This window comes from Manduca sexta, chromosome 14 (genome assembly GCF_014839805.1).
Source record: "Manduca sexta isolate Smith_Timp_Sample1 chromosome 14, JHU_Msex_v1.0, whole genome shotgun sequence".
NCBI classification, from domain to species: Eukaryota; Metazoa; Arthropoda; class Insecta; order Lepidoptera; family Sphingidae; genus Manduca; species Manduca sexta.
This window is the reverse complement of record NC_051128.1, coordinates 5,713,033-5,730,427: the sequence shown is the minus strand read 5'-3', so window position 1 is coordinate 5,730,427 and position 17,395 is coordinate 5,713,033. Positions and strand designations below refer to the sequence as shown.

The 17,395-nt window shown below is 31.0% G+C and overlaps 1 protein-coding gene, 1 long non-coding RNA gene and 1 pseudogene across 2 annotated transcripts; 1 reads left to right on the top strand and 2 right to left on the bottom strand.

Moving 5' to 3' along the window:
- Positions 1 to 6: 6 nt before the first annotated feature.
- LOC119189323 lies at positions 7 to 1,632 on the bottom strand. Its single transcript, XR_005112337.1, has 3 exons — positions 1,485 to 1,632; positions 768 to 873; positions 7 to 69 (listed from the first exon to the last, which is right to left on the bottom strand). It is a non-coding gene; the product is annotated as an uncharacterized LOC119189323 (long non-coding RNA).
- Positions 1,633 to 2,596: 964 nt separating this feature from the next.
- On the top strand, positions 2,597 to 5,600 carry LOC119189273 (annotated as a pseudogene).
- LOC115447875 (DNA repair protein RAD50) lies at positions 5,555 to 16,465 on the bottom strand. Its single transcript, XM_030175135.2, has 22 exons — positions 16,082 to 16,465; positions 15,655 to 15,838; positions 15,394 to 15,579; positions 14,729 to 14,942; positions 13,540 to 13,631; positions 13,191 to 13,400; positions 12,390 to 12,559; positions 11,921 to 12,069; positions 10,282 to 10,396; positions 9,901 to 10,137; positions 9,627 to 9,785; positions 9,350 to 9,463; positions 8,845 to 9,042; positions 8,592 to 8,738; positions 8,288 to 8,503; positions 8,026 to 8,186; positions 7,596 to 7,830; positions 7,097 to 7,303; positions 6,785 to 6,981; positions 6,590 to 6,694; positions 6,100 to 6,216; positions 5,555 to 6,020 (listed from the first exon to the last, which is right to left on the bottom strand). Exons 1-22 carry the CDS (start codon positions 16,334 to 16,336, stop codon positions 5,774 to 5,776), a joined length of 3,915 nt encoding a protein of 1,304 aa, XP_030030995.1. The 5' UTR covers positions 16,337 to 16,465; the 3' UTR covers positions 5,555 to 5,773.
- Between the last annotated feature and the right edge of the window lie 930 nt (positions 16,466 to 17,395).

Genomic DNA, 17,395 nt, shown 5'->3' with positions numbered 1-17,395 from the left:
TAAAAAGACCTCGAAAACATTGTCAATTGAACATATAACTTCTTCTCCACTGGTGTCATTAGGACAATGCTGTAAAGAAAATACATGATTTAGTTTTTAATGATCATCATAGAATGGATAAGAAAAAATAGATGATATTTAACAATGACCATTTTGAATCTAAGCTTTATGACCATTTTATTTTTTTCATACAAATACTTTTTATGCAACTGGAATGCAATAACATAGAACACATTGTGTTAAAATAGCTAATAAATTTAACACTCTACAGAAAATAAAAAATCTCACTAATAAATCATTTACTAAGTAATGCTTATTGGTGGACCTCTCATATGGAAATCTGGCTATGGAAATAGCATCTGCCACTGAGTATCATCATGCAAGCACTGTTACTGGGCATTACAATGCTTAACATCTACATGATCTCACAGATTTCAATCCTATTGTACACAAAAAAAAAACTCTAGAGGAAGGCCAATCTTGAACTTTTAACAATGAATATAAGGATTCTCGGAATTTAATATAGTTGCATAAAAAAATAATACATACAGTAGGTTATCATTTTAAACCAATGTTGTATAAGTTGACATTTTGTAAAGGAACAATAGCAGTGTTTTAGCTAGTTGTCTCTGTTTGAAATTAATAAATCTGCTATTAATGGTTTAAATTCTTTATGAGTTAGTTTGACAGGATCTTGGGTTGATTCCTTTTTGAACTATGTCCAATTATCTATCTGATGATTGGTTTAGGATATTCCCCATAAATACCTTGACCTCAACTTCTTCCTCCCATTGGAGATTATAGTCTTCAGTATCACCTTCCATATTGTTATATTTGTCTCATGGTCCTTAAAACATTTATAATAACTTCATTCTAAAAAAAAATGTATTAAACTCAAAAATATATATACTTATGTCATTTTATATTAATCTAGTCTTAACTAAAAAAAAATATTTAAATATTTGTTTTCATAAAATGTTATAGCTCGCAAGTACATCGCACCAATATGCTCAATGTACCGAATACTGTCAAAAATCTATACATCTCATAAAACACCCTTCAATCAAAACATCAACATAACCTTATCCAATATATCACTTTTATGATATGCCTAATAAATTGAAGTCTTATAAATGGCTAATAATTTAAAACACTAATTACTATTCAATATAGCTATGGACTAAATAAAGATGCAAAGGAGTAACAAAAATGGTGTCAAGTTAAAAAAAACACTTAGGTTATCTTATCCCTGTCAAACAAAAAGGTTAACTATAGGAAAACAATAATGGTTAACTTTAGTTTTACGTAAATTTTTATATGGAAAACTTTACACAACTGTGAAATACAAAGACTTGAAGGATATTATAATACGTACACCACATCTATACGTTTACATGACGCAATCAAAGAACTTATCAATAGTTCATCACCGACGAAAACAATAATATAACCAAACTGATTACAAATTTTCTGAAAATACTAACCTAATATTTTCTCCTTGATTATTGATTAACTATTTTATACCGTAAAATATAATTCTATAATAAAAATAGAGTAACAAATCGGTTATCAGGCAAATGGCTATCTTCCTGCCATTTCTTCCATTTTTTAACAATTTCCATAGACAATTGCATTTAGATTCGGTTTATATAAGTAGCATGAGTAAAAGAGAGAACATGAATTAGACATAGGAATAAATATTTGAACAAAAGAGACAACATTTATTTAATGCGATACATAAGTAAAACTATTATCCAAGCATACACCTATTTTAATGGAATGGTATATGATAGACAGTGTGTAAAGTTTTTATGAAAATATCAATCTTTTTTTTATTACAACAGCATACAGAAATATATTATAAATGGTTAAAATATTATGGAGACGAACTTGCAAAGACAATATTGTAAATTGTAAAAATTCTCACACAAAAGCTAATAGACTGTATACCACATGTAAATTATTGTTTTTTACTTCTTTTATGATAGTAACACTTACAATGAGATGTCAAATTCGACATCGTCAAGTCGGCTAGGGATGTTAAAATCATAAATATGTGGTATCGATATATATTTTATCAATGAACATCTCATATCGGTTTTAAACATTTATATTTTTTATCAATAAAAGTAATAACAAGGTGTTTGATAGCTGTTGTCATGAAAAACAAGAAAGTTATAATTGAAGTATCCGAATTCTTTTCAGAAGTTTAGTGATAAAGAAACACAATAGATTTACAACATTTTTTCTCGTGACCGCTTCATTTTAGTTCTAATTATATTTTGGAATTATAAAGAATTGTATACATTTTTTCAGAAAGAGAAATTCATTTCATTATTTATGCCTCTGGTATTTAATAGTTATTATAAAATCTTCTTCCACCTTGCTCCAATTTTAGCAAGCGAACGTGAACGTGCAACACATTATTTAAGCATGTATCTGAAAGGGTTTCAGTTTATTTTTTATAATTAATAGTAGTCTGTTATTTTTTACAACCGGCCACCAAGTCGCAATCGCTTTATCTCCCTTCCATTTGTCATCACTGGTTTGGAATAAATAGTTGAGAAACCTTATTTTTTTGTTATTACTGTAGCTACTTTAGTTACAATGATATTCTATAAACATATTTATTCGAATGTAAATATGACATTCTTGGATTTATTTTACCATCCCTATTTTATATTGTTGACATTTTGTGTGGAATCTTGTTGGCGTAAAAAATCTTATACAGAGATTATTTTTTAAAACATCTCTTGGTTAAATTGGTCTTATTATGACACAAGAAATAAAAGAACTTTGCCACCTTTTATTCCCCGAATCCAGTACAGGTACTAAAATTCGTTTCGATTCAGTAAACTAATTCTAATACAGCATCTACTTAGTCATAAATCTCTTACAGAAAATGATGAATATTTTGCTGATGTTACTGACTACATTAAGAAGTTGGGCTCCCAGAATTGGGAATATATACGTAAGGAACCGGAAAGGCTGACGGAAGAGATGAAACAATTAACGGAACAAACGCAAGAGTTGGCGTTCACCAACTATAAAACCTTTGTCGAAACCGCCGAGATCTCGCGCACGATAATAAAGGACTTGGATAAATCTAAACAGTCATTAAATACATTTTTAGACTCGACCCCTGACTTCTTGCAGGAGTGTGATAAATTTTCACAAATGGTTGGAAGTATTGTGAAAGAGAAAAGGTAATTTTGAAAAAAAAACTGTTTTATAACACTAAAAGAATATCAATGTTAATATCTTATATCTTGTATCATTTCTAGTCGCTATAGCGCCATCCGCAATCAAAGTGATAAGTTATTGGAGCTGCTTGAGTTGCCTTCGTTGATGAGAGAAGCTCTAAATGCAGAAGACTATGATAGTGCTTTGGATATTTTACATTCGTCCGTAACTTATCTAAGAGATATGTAGAGATTCCAATAGTACAGGTAATATAGAATAAGTTAATATTGTTTCTTCTTCATCTTTATTTGTTGATATTTATGATTCATGGTCTTCTAAATTACCGCAAGTAAAGGCAATTTTTGGAAAAACATATTTGAGTTTGTAAGAAAGTTTCTTTCTACCTTTATTGTTAGGGTAGCCTTACAAAATCTGATTATTGGTAATGAATTAGATAGCAATTTACATATTATTGAATATAGTTTTTATATTTTGTTGCTATAATTCATAAATTTTTGTTTTCAGAATACTACTCAAGAAATAATGACTTTGTGGTTTGAAACTCTTTATCAACTGTTTAATCAGTTGCGATATGATTTACCATTGCCACAATGTTTGCAGGTAAATAAATCATAACAGTATTCTGCCAATACCTCGTAACTAACAAAATCAAATTGAATTATATTTAATCACTTAATATTTTAAGTGCATTATCTTAAAATGCTGAAATTTCATGTAGGAGGCTATGAAAAATCTTAAAAAAATGTATAACTTTTTTTTCACTTTTCTTCAAAATGGATGTATTATTTTTTCTTGTACAGATTCTGGGCTATCTACGAAGAGCCAACACAGTGTACAAATCTACATGTGAAGATGACAGTAACTTGCAATACACCAATGGGAACAAAATGCCACATCAGATGGACTGCATTTACACTTCTTAAAAGCGAGAAATGCTTGGTTCGAAAAAGCTTTAGATGATGCTAAAACATAGAATGTATGGATTTTATATTTGTAGTAGTAAATATTCTTATAATATGTAACTCAGGCCTTTCCTTTAATTATAATTTTTACTCCAATATTGATATTAATTTTGTTGATCTACCAATGTAAAATAACAATCAGGACCAGTTCTCGAGTTTGCTATAGAATAAAAACAAGAAATTTTAAATACTGGTTGTCTCCTTTAATGTCAGGTGCATTGATTTAACAAAAAATATTTTATGCATATTTTATATAGCCAGTAGTTTCCGAGATTAGTAATGCGTTCAAATAAACAAACTCTTCAGTTTTATGGAATAGTGTAGATTGTGCTATTATGTTTGTATATTGTATAATAAATCATAAACTTTTTTATTTTCAGCATCAGACCGTTTGTTAAGGAGATATGTAGAACTTCACAGAATCCATCTGTTCAATGTGCTTACACAACATAAGTCCATATTTTTGTCAGACACTCAGGAGTCGAAAGTCAGAGATGACGAACTAAGTGGTACTAGTGCTTTATCATGCTGGTTGAAATTGAAGGTAGGACAAAATTCATAACAGTTTGTTGCTTACAGAATATTCACCAAAAAATATTGTCTGATTTTTTCTTACCACAAATTGTGCGCTTTTTTCGATGCTTTTCATTACTGTATATAGCAATACTTAAATAATGTTTTTAGGTGGAATTATTTGCTCAAATCCTAAATCAAGACTTGCAGAAAGAAGATGATTCAAACTTCGAATCTATTCTAAACCAATGTATGTACCTGTGTTTGTCATTTGGAAGAGTTGGTGCTGATATGAGATGTGTACTCACACCTTTATTTCGAAACAACATCCTCACTCAATTCCACAATGGATTAGACAAAACCGATAATCATTTTGAAAATCAAATGAAATCCTATAAAGTACCAAGCATAAAGAATGTATCAAGACCAATTAACGAAAATGGGACAACTGGTCCACCTGAAAACTTATTGGATTACTATCCTTTAGCTGAATACTGCAATGGATTATTAACAGTATTAAATTCTTTAAGAGTTACTGCGCCTATGAACATTGTAAAGAAGTTTATAACTCTTTTAGAGAGTCCTTGAATAAAGCAGTGCAGGTTTTACTTGCATTCTACCATAGGGAACAACAAGGGTTCTCAGATATTGAAAGGCAGAATTTTATTTGTTTCTGTGTTTGCTTTACTGAAGATTTAATTCCATACATCACAAAGTGCCTTTCACACTTTTTTTCCATCTACACAGATTGCTGAACTATTAGGAGTAACTTTAACAGTTCTCCAGGAGAGCAAAATTTTGCAAATAGATCAAAATTCAATCTGTGAACCCTTGAACAGCCTTACAGGTCTAACAAAATAAATAAATTTTTATGTATTTTTTAGAAAATGTTATTTAATAAAGTAATTAAATGTTAATAAACTATGTCTATAACTTACAAAAAAGATTTTCAATGATAATTTTTCTTATATTGTAGATATAATGATTATATTGCATAATGAATAATTAAGGCACAGCCTTCCTAACTATTGCTGAAGGGATGATTTCTATTAAAAGGAATGGCTATAACTTGTTATAGAATATGGAAAAAGAACTTATGTGAACCTTATTCTTTTGACTCTAGACTTGCCATGTTCATTTCTAGAGACTTCATAATAATGAGAAACTTTATCAATATTACCTAGCGACTCTATAAACTCTTTATCATGTGTTATAATAATAAACATAAAGTTCTTCTGCATCCTACGTTCTTGTACTATTTCACCAAGTGCTGAGCAAAGGCTCCTAATATTTTCTTGATCCAAATTTGTTGTTGGTTCATCCAGAGCCAGTATACCGAATCTAAAAAAATAACATAATTAGAGGTTATAAAAAATTGTAAATAAAGTTAAATAATATGTATAACGCATTACGTATGTACCTGGTACTAAATGTCTCAGCAAGCGCTAGTCTTATGATAAGACATGCTAAAACCTTCTGTCCCGCACTGCACCTTCCGCGCATATCAATTTCTACGCCATTCTTGGATTGAACAACTCTGAAAATAAATACATATCGTCATGAAATCATCTTTTTGTGCCAAATAAATTGCTATCACTAAGAACTATTTTTTTGGATTTGTAATAATTGACAATTTTTTTAGACTCATTATTTTTTAACGCGCAATGCCGCGCCGCGCCGGTGCAAATCACAAAACAGATTTATTTAAAAATAAATCTACAAAAATGCAGGGGTACATGCTAATTGCTATGCATATAAAAACGAGCACAATTCGAAATTCGGAATAAATTAAATGATCATTTAGTATGTACGTATTAATATTATTACAAAAAACCTAATGCGACTAATACACTGCTGGGTGAATCCCTTTTTGTGTGATTGAGTTTTTACATATTGTGTATCCGAAGTACCTGTAATCATATTTGCGACGGTCCGATTCCGTGCTCACGCTTCCTTCAGTCTTTATTTCAATGTGATCAATATCATTCCCTCTATATATCTTTCTCCAGAGCTCCCTAAAAGGAATAGAGATTATTATCAATAGCAGAATACTAGAAATGATGACACATTAAAAGAAGTATCGTCAAGGAAAACATAAACAATACCTTATAATGAGATTGATGTTTTCCATCTTTTCCCTGTGGAATTCCATCAGGCATTTTTCTAAAGCAACAGCATAATCTCTTATATCTTTGTCTATGGCTTTTGTAACATGCAATTCATATATCTTCTCCCTAAATTTCTTTTCTATGTCTTTGTTCATGGTTTTCTTCAATTCAGCCTTATTTATCTTTAATCTCTCCTACAAGAATAAAGAGATGTGAACAACTTATCCACTTTAACACATAACGAGTTATAAATTAAGACTACTAACTATAATTAGTACTAAATATATTCATATAATAAATATTGTTTACCTTAAGTTCACTCAACATTCCTTCAGTTTGTGCTTTCTCTCTAAATATTTTGGTTTGCTGACTGATCAAAGATTCTTTCTCTGTAAGCTCATCTCTGTTTAGTCCATTCAATTTTTCATTAATCTCAGCATCTTCTTTTTCGCAGTTTTCAATATCTGTTTGTGCGTTGCGCAATTTAAGGTTATCCTCCAAATCTCTCTTATAGATCTAAAAAAATATAATAATGTACCTTAGACATATAATAATAAAAGCTCATTTATATTATAGAACCCCTCTGGGGATGCCCATGTTAGCTTACACACTTTATAACAAATGTATAGACTAATTATTTTTAAACGCTCTTAATTATTATTCCCAGGTTGATTGTGAATGGATTAAATTGCTCATTTTATTTCCTTTTTGTTTGTGTTCAATCTGGAGATACCTATCTAAATTAAAGATTAAATATCACACTTTTGTGTCCATTTAACTTTGCAATATAACATTATTGGTTTATTACCTCTTGTTTCGCCAGCTCGTCTTTAAGACTGTCTATTCTTTTTGTTAATACTTGTCTATCATCCATGATCTGCTTTTGTTTTTCCATAAGTTTTTCATTCGCTTCCTTAATTTTTTCCATTTCACGCGGGACATTCCTTTCTTTGTGCTGTTTGATCTCGGTATCAATGGTCTTCACCTTATCAAACGACGAAACCACTTTTGTTATGTACGTATTTTTTACTTCAATTAAACCTCTGCAAACGATTGATAAAATATCTTTATTTCCCCCTTATAATAGTATAGATTACAAAAAAAACCCTGACTTAAAAAAAAATCCAACTAAATTACCATATAAGTATTATTGTATAAAATACCGCGAAAAACACAGCGCACCACAATTGTAACTGACATTTTAAAAGAACAAATTAATGTATCGTAAAAATACATACTTGTTCTTTTCAACAACTTCATTTTTAGCATTTATCTTTTCTTTTAAAGCAGTGTCAAAAGAGCCGAGGGCGTCCTGAAGTTCTTTTAATTCAGCGTCATTCTTTTCTCTGGTTTCTTCTAATTGTTTCTTGGATTGTTCTAGATTGACAAGATCTTGCACCTAAATATAGCACATACCAAACATATTACAAGACATAATTACACAAGAGATATAACAACACTTAATGTAGTATTATGGGACTTTATTAGTCATTATGTTACCTTCTTTTGGATAGAGAGAACCTCCTCTTTAATTTTGTTTTTCATGTCAGCCATAGATTGCAATTTTTTATTGTGAGCGTTTAATTTCTTCTGTGTGGCTTTCATACGATTTCTGATTGTAGTGACCTCAGTTCGCAATTCACTTTGTTTCGTTGTTGCTTCATCTAGATTCATACTTGTGTCTACATCTACTAACTGTTCTTTAAGAGTATCCAACTGAAATATTATATTAGTTATAAAACTGATGTAAAAATATTATAAAGAATGTAATAAAACTAAAGTAATATTGTAAGAAAATAATTACTTTTTTAGTGACATTTTTTATTTCATGAAGGTAGCGATCGAGAAGCGGCATGTCTCCATGAATTTGTTTTGCCGTTGACATTTTCTGCTCAGGTTCAACTAGCGATGTTTTTATTTCATCAATGGACTCCGAAATGCTTTGTATTTGCTACAAAAAGGTATGCATAAGTTTTATAACAATAACACATATACATGAACATCGAAACTCACAATAATGTAGGTTTTATTTAACAATAATGTCTACGGATCCATACCGTATCAGTCTCAACCAGTCTCTTTTCGAGTTGTGGTATATCTTTATCTTTAAGAACAGTTATTTTTTCATTCAATGACTTCATACTGAGTATTTCATCCTTTTTAGCAGAGTTTCTTTGTAATTCTTCAGTAACTTTCTCCAGTTTTGCAGGTACATTCATTACTTGAGTTGTTAGTTGTGTGATCAAATCAGTCACCTAGGAGAAAATAATATGAACTATATAATAAAGTGATTTTATGCATAGGTACAATAATTATAAATGCGTTAACTTGCAAAAGTAAATTATTATTCCTATGTGACACGGCTGAGCGCGCCTGTCGCGTCATCGGGAGCCAATGCCAGTGAATTCGCGAAGTAACCCGAGGTTTGACCCGAAGATGACTATGCTCGTTACAACTTTATTTTATTATAAAGAAAATTAAAAACACATGGCCTTGGATTATGAATTTATAGAATATATTATGAATTTTTGTAATTGTATAATTAATGTGGTTAGTACTCACTTCAGATTCATTATCGAATCCGCGGTTGCAAAGGGGACAACAGTTGTTGTCCTTCAGTTGTCCTTTGTATTTAGCAATAATAAACATTGACGATTGGAGCACATTTTGTTCATCCTGAAATGATATCCCTACTCTATGAACACACTTTGATATAGAAACATAAGAAACTCTTCTGTACATATATATTTTCAAGAAAATGTAAACAGCAATTGTGTTCTTTATTTCAACTATTAGAAACATATACACCATTTACTACTTTGATAAAACAATTACAAACCTGTAATTTCTCCACACTGCTGGTGTACTTCGCCAATGTAGTTTCATAAGATTGTGTTCCACAAGCTTTGTACATTTGATCTTCGGCTTTCGTTAGTTCGTTTCGGCGCTCATTCAACATTTCCCGCACGTGTTTTCTTTCCGCTTCTAAGGTTGTCATCTAAAATGGAAATTGTGATCTAAGAGACTCATTGCTAACAATAATTCGATGATTGAATTTTAATTTGTAATTATAGATAAATGAAACAATTGAATTACTAAATATTTTGATGTACCTCAAATTGTTTTTCCTTGAGTTTCTTCTTGAGTGATTCTACTTCTGACCGCACGTCGCACTCAAATTTATTGATAGTAATAGCAAAATCTTTTTCCGGTACAGTGCCTAGTAGTTCAGACATTGCAGATATATGTTTATTTTTCAACGTCGAAAATTGTTTTTCTTTTGTTTTGAGAGATTCTTCAGTCATGTCGCGCTCCTTTATCTTTGCGCTTTGTTTTTGCAATTTTGTTACCTATGAAAAATTTATGATATTTAATAATTACTGTCTTAGTAATATATATTTTTCTTATCTAGACTAGAAATAACCTAATAATAAGCTAGCAGTCATTATCAGTAAAATAAATTTAAAGTATTTAGCACAAAAAGTGGTTTATACCTTTTGATCTAGTTCTGAAAGTTCTTGCTCATGCTTCTCAATTATTGATTCATCATTATTCAACTCTTGTTGGCATTCTTCGGTGTTTATTTCTTCTTGTGCCTTTTGATATTCCCTAAAAAAGAGTAAATCTTCGTTTATAACAGCAACAAAGATAATAATATTTGAATGTCAACAGCGTTTACGTGTAGCGCGTAACATCAACTATAGATAATTCTTAGCCAATTTCACTCACACAAAACCGTGCGTTACAGTAAAGTAGTAATCCAATATTATAATATTCAATTACGTAAGATATGTTTGTAAAAAAATCATTTTATTGATCAATATTTCTGAATAATTTCGAATTGTTTGAAATTTTATTTGTCATGAATTAAACACAAAAAGATATTTTTTTTACTAACTTCCTTCCTAAGGACCTTTTTAGTTAGATAAAAAAAATCATTTTTATATGTTATTATAAAAATGATAGAGATTTCGAGTTAAGAAAAGTAGACGTTCGAATAGCAAATACAATTCACAAATACTTAATAAATCTAAAAATGTTCTCTACTAACTATTTAGACATTTTCTAAAATGATAACTAATTTTGCAAATAATGTTTTGATCGATATTAATTCGTTCGAGAAGTAAAAGTTTTTGAGCCATTCGGCGAACAGATGCGTATACGCTCTTAACTGACATATAATTTTTATATTAATCTACAAACAATTTTTCTGAAACAGTTGAATTTTAAAACAAGTAAAGCATATTTAATCTATACTTATAATCTATACATATAATAAATCTGTAGAGAGGTCAATTCTGTACATGAAATATATTTTCAAAATAACTATCAGGGGGTGATTAGGGATCGATACTGATGCCAAAAATGCAATTAGTAAAATTTTTGTCTGTCTGTCTGTCTGTATAACCGTTATAGACACAAAAACTACTCGACGGATTTTAACGAAACTTGGTACAATTATTTGTCATACTCCTGTGCTGGTTATAGTATACTTTTCATCACGCTACAATTAATAGGAGCAGAGCAGTGAAGGGAAATGTTGGGAAAACGGGAGAAGTTACTCCATTTTTAAGCTTCCGTCGCGTGTGCAACCTTAATGGTTAAAGCTACACAGAAATCATGTATGACGGAAATGTTCTCCTTAAATTTATGTAAAAAATATCCCACGACAGAATATGTCTATCTTTTATGGTTGACTCACAATAACACGTGTAACTCCCGATAGCTTAGCAGTTCGAAGCTTTCTCATTATATTTGTCTACTCTTACGTTTATAACACTCTCAGTCATCCCTAATTAAAAAAGTTAACATTATTAAATATTCCATAAAAAAGAATCATAAAAATCGGTGGTATAGAAACACCAAAGTTATACATGAAATACGCTAATAATAAGCCATCATGCGTGAATACTGAATCATGCTATAAGGATTATTTTTGTATATATATAAGGTCGCGAACGCACAGGCGGGCGGCTTGCTTGGCACCTAGAGGCTAGCGAATCACCTAGCGAGTAGCTTCGTAAAACGAACATTCTCGAACGTTCGCAACCGGCTCCATTTTTGAAGTCCGAAATCCACGCGGGCGAAGCTGCGAGCGGAAGCTAGTTATTAATAAAACATCCTTTAACTTACTCTTCGGCTGTGGCTAGCTTCTTCTCAACTAAATTCAATTTCTCTTTGGATTTATTGACAGAGTTTATTTCTCTTTCCAATTTGGTCATTTCCCTTTTATTTTTGTTTATCTCCACCTCTTTACTAGCTATTTGTTGTTTGTGACGAGACTGTTATAGAAATAAGCATTATATATTTAAAATAAACATTGCAATAGTCAGTTATTTGTATTTTTTTAAATCTTATTTTACGGATAAATAACATTAACTAAAACTATAATCGCTTCTAATTTTAAATCTCTATAGCAGATTTTAAAAAATAGAATCATTTAATTTGTTATCACAACAATTATGGTACTGTGGTTGTGGGAGGGAGCAAGACTTTCTTGGTGTTATCCTAGTCTTTGAATTTGTAAGTAATATATTGATTGTTTTCACATTAAAGTATATTATTCTGGTTTTTTGATGTTACATAAAATTAAAAAAATTACCCAGGCATCTCTACTTTCATCAACGAATGCCTGCATTTTCTTTTCTTCTTCATCTGCCAATTTTTTTTGTTCATTAAACTCTTTCTTAAGTTCTTGCACTTTTGCAGTTATGGTTTTTAAAGCTTTTTCGGCATCCTCATTTGACTCCACTTCATTTATTTCTTCAACTTCTGTTTAAAAAAAAGAAGCATATGAAAGCTATCAAACTATTGAAAATATTAAATAAGACACAACAGTAAGCCCAAATACATGTACATGAAGATGAAATATTGATGATGTTTGAAATTATTTTTATGAATTTCATTGGCGTAGCTAAAATACATCTAAGAACTACAAGGAGGACCAGACTTTCTATAAAGTACATAAATGGACAGCCCGAAAATGATCGGTAATTTCAGGGGTGCCCAAAGTCAATCACAAGCACACACAAGTTTTTCAGTCAGTTGACTGAAAAATAACCCTAATAAATCTAAGTATGTTTGATATTGTTTCCAAAAAGTTTATATTAATTAACAATATGACATCTTTCTTTTGGGTTATGCGGTGACATTTTTTTACCACTACTGCCCTACCTTCAATGGAGGGCGACAGGACGGTTATGCCGGGATCGCTGGCCTTTCGAACTGCCGCTGAGGCGCTTAGTGAGTTGGACAATATCGGGCTGCCGCCGACCCATCTTTAACCCTATATACATACACCTTTTGCACCGCAATACCAAATAAAACTGTGCGGTGGCTATTTACGGCGCATTAGGAACTGTCCATTGGGTGCTAACAACATATACTAAAAACAATATCCCACCTGCTAACTTAGCAGTTTCGACAATCATTACATTTCTTTTGTCCATTTTCTCTTGATTTTGGCTCTCCAGTAGCATAAGCTTGTTGAACTTTATCTCGTTGGAAGACTTTTCATTTGCTATTTTTTCTTCCTCCTTATTAAATGATGTATTTTTTGTATAAGACTCATCAAGTTCTTTCTTCTTAGATTTTGCTTGGGCATCATAGTTACCTTCCAATGAAACAATTAGTTATACTAACCACTATAAATTACACTGCAATTACGTTTATTTCATAGACACATTGTACATCATGGATTATCTACAATCACCTGTACACATACATCAATAGAACAGATAAAAATGTCTCACTTATGTTTTCTTTCAATTCTTGTAGAGTTCCTTCAAAAAGAGTTTTGATGGCCTTCTTCAATTCCTCTTCTTGAGTCCGAGAATGTTCTAATCTGCAACATAAAATCTTTTTAAATAAGATATATTTAGCACCATATTATTTTTATGCTCAGTAAATATAATTTTTATAATGCTTAAAAAATAATTGTAAAATTTCTAGTCCCTCAAACATAGCCTAGCTCAATAGATTGACATCTGGATACTTATTTGAATTTATTTATATTCATAAATTACCTTTATAAATCAGGGAAGTTATGAAGCTCCGTAACCGTAACCGAAACTATCGGATATCCGAAATAAAAATATATCCGTAGCCGTAACCGTATCCGTTAAAAAAGTTTCGGATAAGTTACGGATAATATGTCACTACAGATTTTTGTTTCACCACTCACGCACTAAGTGAATTTTATATAGTTTGTTATTTTTTATGATTAAAAATAACAAACTATATAAAATACTACATACTTAATCTCATTCATAAATAGTATTTTTTTTATTTAGGAGTAGGTAGGTACTTCATTTAGTAAAGTGAAGGAAAAGTGTTGTGTTACGTACTTTATTGATTTTGCAAAATGTAAACAGTGTGACAAAAACTTTTCACGGAGAGGAGGTGGCGCTACTTCACTGCACTTTCATCTCAAATTAAAACACAGAGGTTTTCCGAACATCCATGTCCCCCAATTAGTTCATCGATACTTAATAATAGACAATGACGACGCACGACAGTTAGGAATCATCGCCCTACTGTATTACATAATATTTTTATTTTACTTTAATCTAATATCCGTAACCGAAACTATCCGCAACTACCGGATAATCTGAAATAATTACATATCCGTAACCGTTATAATTTTATTCCTATATCCACATCCGTATACATATCCGAAATTTCATATCCATAACATCCCTGTAATAAATGAACACTGAGCCTTTATCATTTATGAAGATAAAAATGGCAATATGAATAGAACAGCTATTGGAAATGGGATTAACAATAACTACCATTACATGGAGTTTATTTGTAATTGGAGTCAATAAATGCACCCTTGCACATATTATAATAATTTATATAATAAATTGTCAATATATGACCTAAACAAAAAAACCTCCACAGAAATCATTCTGAAATCCAAGTTCATGGAATAATTACCTGACTTTAATTTTCTCCCTTTTCGCTTCAAACGTTAATAAGTTATTTTCAAGTGTTTTGATTGCATTCAACTTTTCAGTTATAGGTTTCAACTCCTGACTCAAATCAACAACTTTCAATTCTGCTTCTGAGATTCTAGTTTCTGTGTTCACAACATCAAGTTTCTTTTTGTCTAGGTCTTGTTTCTTTTCAGTCAAATGTGCTACTTCTTGTTCTAGAAAATAAAAATAGAAATATATTTTATTCTCTCAATCTCTCGTCATTGAATCCCATTGGTACTTTGATCAGTTTAATCTTTAACAAGAGGATGAAAATGTCATAATTACATATTAAGGTATTTAATATTTTTGGGAAACACAATATTGTATTCCCCTATAATGCCACAATGTTCGGTAAAGTCTTCTCGTTATCTTGCGCTGAAGTGAACCAGTTATGTTTAAATGAGTCTAGTAAACAAATTTGCAGACAAATTCCAAATAACATAGGTAACTTGTTTAGTTTTATTTGATAAAAAATTTCAATAAAATTGAGACATTTCTCAAAAACAACAGGGTCCATGAAATGGATATATGAAGCTTTTGTACATGAAACATTTTGCACAATTTCAATATTTCAAAACCACATTTTTTTATACTTATAATTACATACATAATAGAGAAACTCACCAAGAAGTTTTAAATTTTGAGCATAGTCTTTCCTGATTTTCTTGAGTCGATCAAAGCAATCACTGTACTTATCTGCATCAAATATTTCATCAAAGCGCTCTTTGACTTTCTTGCCTTCGTCTAGTGGCCAACTAGAATCCTCTTGATGGCAAAATATAACTGAATTCAAGATAGCTTTAGGTACACCTGAGTAAGGGAACATAAAAGTTTAAAAAAAATCAGACATTATAAATCAATATTATTACAAAAATATATACATACCCAGTTCTTCATGCATAACTGAATCCAAGTCGGCACATCTTGACGACACATCTTTAGCTTTCCCAGATTCATCTAAGATGGACAAAAATGAATCTAAAGTCTGAAATTTTGTTTTCTTCTTTGCCAAACAGGTCACTTTCATAGATCGCGTCACTTCAAGTTGTTTATCTTTTGCATTTACGATCTAAAATTTGTATTTTGTTATAGTAAAAAAAGTAAAACTAATTATAATAGTATGCCTAGGTATAATTAGTATGATTTTTTCCACAATTATTACATTATGTACAAATCAATCGAAACATAAATGTAATATGACCACTAAGTAAAATACGTAGTTTGTATACGGATAGTTGGAAGAAATTTGTCATGTTGAGGTTATTTATTCAAATTACACTGGTTCAATAGAAAACAAATAAGGTAGGGTTACCTTCAGTTTAACTTGACCGTGCACTTCGGTAGATCTGTTCACTTTAGCATCATGAACAAAACATTCATTCCGACTCCCTGGGGGCATTTGCCCTGTTATTGCATACCGTAAACACTCGATGATCGTAGTTTTACCACATCCATTTTGTCCCAATATCAAAGTTAATGGCTTATCGAACGATATGCGTTGCTCATCATTGTCCTCCGGACCAAAGCTTCTTATGCCTCTAATCGCTAAAGATCTAACCCCTGCCATTACGAATCTATGAGTTTACGCATATAAAGATATTTCGCGCCAAGTAAATGATAAACCCAGTAAAAAGAAAGGCCGGGTACGCGCTACAACAGCAAAACAGGCGCCAAGAGACAATCGCTGTTGACAATGTTGCAAGCCCATAAAATATAAAACATACTCTTATATGGCCTGGCTTATACATGCGATTATTCCGTATCTGAATTCAGATCTGAACCCAAATCATTCCCACTTCCATACAACACGGCATTACCATTTACCTCCCATACATACAGATTTTTTTAAGCTAATGAAAATAAGTCAAACAATTACTTTTTAGTTTGATCTGGAAGAATGCTGTTGGTGAGCATCCTAAATTTAGATCCGTAGTCAATTCTAATTCACTTAATTTATGTGCTATAAATTAGATGAAATTCTATGGGATCAAAAAATAAAATTACATATATTTATTAATATTATGTATTTCCTACGTTACGGAATTCACTAAGTCCTTATCGACGTATTGTTAGGGAAGCTTATTTTGTTAATTACATAATCGTAATGTTAAATGATTTAGCTCTTTTTCGTTAATTTTGCTTTTGCAATGTAGCCTAGGTTTCTTTCAGAAATTTTTTCGCAAGCATCCTATTTTCAGATTCTGAATTCTGTTTATGAATTCAAAATCTGTAAAGCCGATGTATAAACTCGGGCTTAAATTTCACAAATTATAGACTTGTCTTACGGCTCTGTAGTATTGCAAAAATCGATCTCCTATACATTTTATATAGAAGTACGTCCATTACAAAAGATTTGTAGCGGAGCGAATTGACGAAGCGAGTTACTGCATCTCGATCCGTCCACTCGCCTCTAGTATTACTATTTTAGCGAACTTGTCTTAAAATTTATTACTGTTATTGCATTTTTTAGCAATTTTAGGAATTTTTTGACAATTTTACAATGAAATCGCTAATAAGTGAGCGTATATTTCACTTTTATAGGAATTTTAAAAATGTAACTAAGTATTTTATTTCGTAATTGATAATTTTCCGGAATTTAAAAACTTTATACGGGTCTGAAACAGAA

Coding starts and splice junctions, on each gene's coding strand:
- LOC115447875 (XM_030175135.2), bottom strand. CDS start 16,336: ATGGCAGGGGTTAGATCTTTAGCGATTAGAGGCATAAGAAGCTTTGGT. Junction 12,560..13,190: donor CGAAACTGCTAAGTTAGCAG/GTGGGATATTGT, acceptor TTTTTTAAACAG/AAGTTGAAGAAATAAATGAA. Junction 8,187..8,287: donor TTCTCTCTATCCAAAAGAAG/GTAACATAATGA, acceptor TGCTATATTTAG/GTGCAAGATCTTGTCAATCT.